At 44.9% G+C, this 2,500-nt stretch overlaps 2 protein-coding genes across 6 annotated transcripts in view; one reads left to right on the forward strand and one right to left on the reverse strand.

Annotated features, from left to right (window-relative positions):
• Positions 1-2,500, forward strand: part of LOC125952297 (dual specificity calcium/calmodulin-dependent 3',5'-cyclic nucleotide phosphodiesterase 1A-like) — a 198,418-nt gene that overhangs the window by 192,687 nt on the left and 3,231 nt on the right. The window lies entirely within an intron of this gene.
• LOC125952341 (mesoderm induction early response protein 1) overlaps positions 677-2,500 on the reverse strand; it is a 12,361-nt gene continuing 10,537 nt past the window's right edge. The window contains exons 4-5 of the mRNA XM_049681784.1: positions 2,447-2,500; positions 677-2,167 (exon numbers count right to left, since the gene is read on the reverse strand). The exon at positions 2,447-2,500 is cut by the window's right edge and continues 208 nt beyond it. Of these exons, the coding sequence (XP_049537741.1) occupies positions 2,127-2,167; positions 2,447-2,500 (95 nt within the window). The 3' untranslated portion in view covers positions 677-2,126. The remainder of the gene's footprint in view (positions 2,168-2,446) is intronic.

Genomic DNA, 2,500 nt, shown 5'->3' on the forward strand with positions numbered 1-2,500 from the left:
GCTTCGTCCGTCGTCGCTTCCGGAAACGGATGATTTCCTCATTCAGATTGACGAACTAGATTCGTTTGTTGTATCTGCGCTTTCATTTCCTTGCACAGGCTTTCATTGCAGTGGTACAGTACTCTCTATTCTTCCTTTCTTATAGTATAGAGGAAATTGAAAACATCACTTTACCATCGATGACACTCGCGAGAATTGATTTGATTCACTCAAATTGAATGTTTTCTTTGTTGCCACATTTGTTTTCGGAACTATTGACTCCAAAATGCTATCACCAAACCAAGAAAGAGACCTCGTAACAACCGAGGTGGCACGTTTGATGCAAATGCTTTGCCTCTGCATTTTGCCTCTACAAAACCAATGTGCACTACGACTTTTGGTGATTGTTAGCTGCAATTGTTCGGATTGCGCCGATGCTCCATGGGGTCCTCTTTCAAAGGGAAAAAACAGCAACCGTGTTCGATTCGTGATGTGTGATGTGCATTGATGATCGGTCTGAAACGATCGCCGATGATTGCCCTGAAACAGAAAAAGCATCTTTCTTTCAAATGCAAATACCAACCAAGAAAAGCCAATTTCAATATCCCTTTTATTTGAAAAGATTTTCCGCCCTTTTGTCTTTACTGTGCCTGAAACACGTATTACACTTCGCACCTTTTGTTTTCCGTTATTCGTATCGATATTTGCCCGTACATGAATTTAGCAGTTTAAAATGTAAATTTTTCTTCTGTTTTTTTTTAGTAATTTTGAGTAATTTTTCATTTGTCTACCTGTACCGTGTAAACGAATGCGTGACTAATACCCATAGCCGAACATCTATGATAAGGATGCCTAGAGTAAGTTCCTACAATTTCAGTCCGTTCCGCATTAGCGAGCTATACCGAAATGTTTGCCTTGAGTTTGAATCTGTCGAGACTCTTTTCCCGCTATATCGTACCAATACTGCTGTTTCTTTCTTGCTTCATTCGTTGACCCGGGTGTACGTTTCACTGCCAAAGTAATCAAAACGTATGTTTATCCTTCTGCACTCTGAAAACAACTTTCTTAGCAAGTTGGCCTTTGCCGCTTCTCCCTGACGGTCGGAGGCTTAATATCAAATATCGCTCTCTGTTCTTTCCAAGCGTGGTACAAACATTAACCATTATTTTTTATCCTAGCATGTATTTACTGTTCAACGCTTTTTTACAGTACCCCTCCTCCGCAATAAACAAAAACTTAAGAGATTGTTCTTTCCGGGCCCAGGAGTCGATTGGCTGTTGATTCATGGCGTTCGATAAATTAACGTGCTTGATTGCTTTCGAATCAATAGAGAATATCTTTCGCTCGGTTTCATCCCTGCTATCTACACATTCTATCGGTCTCCGGTCACTAATTACTACCACCACCAATAGCGGTGCTCGATCCTTCCAGGAAACAACAGCTGTACAAATACGCGTGAGGCAGATAAAGGAAAATCTTATAAAAAATACAATCCTACATCCAATGCTTCATACCTCCCACCCAATAGGTCCTCCTTCATTGGTGCGCGTGTAAAAGGGGAGAGGTGTACACGATTTACAATCGAGGTCCCTTGATTTCGCTTCAAATCCTGTGCCCACGCAATTGCGGTGTGTAAAAAACGTGTATTTGTGCTTCCATCTTTGCGATTTCCAGACAATGTTATCCTATCATTACAATTAGTCCGCCTCGCAGCACGATCCCTTATGGTGGGCTTTCTCCTATCCTTTTCTCCTCACTCTCACTCTCACTCTCCCTCTTCAATCAACGATCAACACAAAACGGCAAAGCAAAACCCACAAGGCAGTTGAGGCAATAGCAGCAGCGACGGTGGCAGCAGCAGCATCATTTGCACGGTGTCAAGAGTTGCGTCACACTTCGTTCGGAAGAGCTCCGACAGTCGATGTCTGTCGGTTTCAACCCGACCTACTCCTCCCGCGTTTTCCAACCCTTCTTGCCCAATCCCATGCCAGGATGTCATTCGGGAGATGCCCTGTGATGCCGCTGTGCGTCGAAACTAGGGGGGGAAAGTTGGCTGTTACACGGTTGGGGCTCGATGTGACAGTAGGAAGCGCTCATCATTTGCGTTCCTTCAGGCGCAATTTTAACCCCCTCCGCCTGACCACGAGTCACAGATTCGAGGCCGCACGCTTCGATGAGGCAGTGTGTTCTGTAGGCGGGAAGAGAACGAGAAACAAAGAAAGAGAGAAAGTTCCCCCAGTACTCTCACATCCGGTACAGGTTAAATAGGAGGATTCCCGGACGCCATACCGCGCTGTATCGTGCGTGTGTCATTTTGTGTGTATAAGCATGAGCATTTTGTATGAGTGCCAATGTAGGGGTAGAAGGAAGTAGAATAACGGCGCGCTAGTCGAACCAGTACGGATGCATTTCGGTCAGTCGGCTAGTGGTCGTTCGCTTTCTTGCGATCACAAGCCAAAAGACTAACCTTTCGAATCGAGCAGTCGCTGCCGCTTCGCTTCCGAAGCGCTACTGTACAGAC

Source organism: Anopheles darlingi, chromosome 2 (genome assembly GCF_943734745.1).
Source record: "Anopheles darlingi chromosome 2, idAnoDarlMG_H_01, whole genome shotgun sequence".
Taxonomy (NCBI): Eukaryota; Metazoa; Arthropoda; class Insecta; order Diptera; family Culicidae; genus Anopheles; species Anopheles darlingi.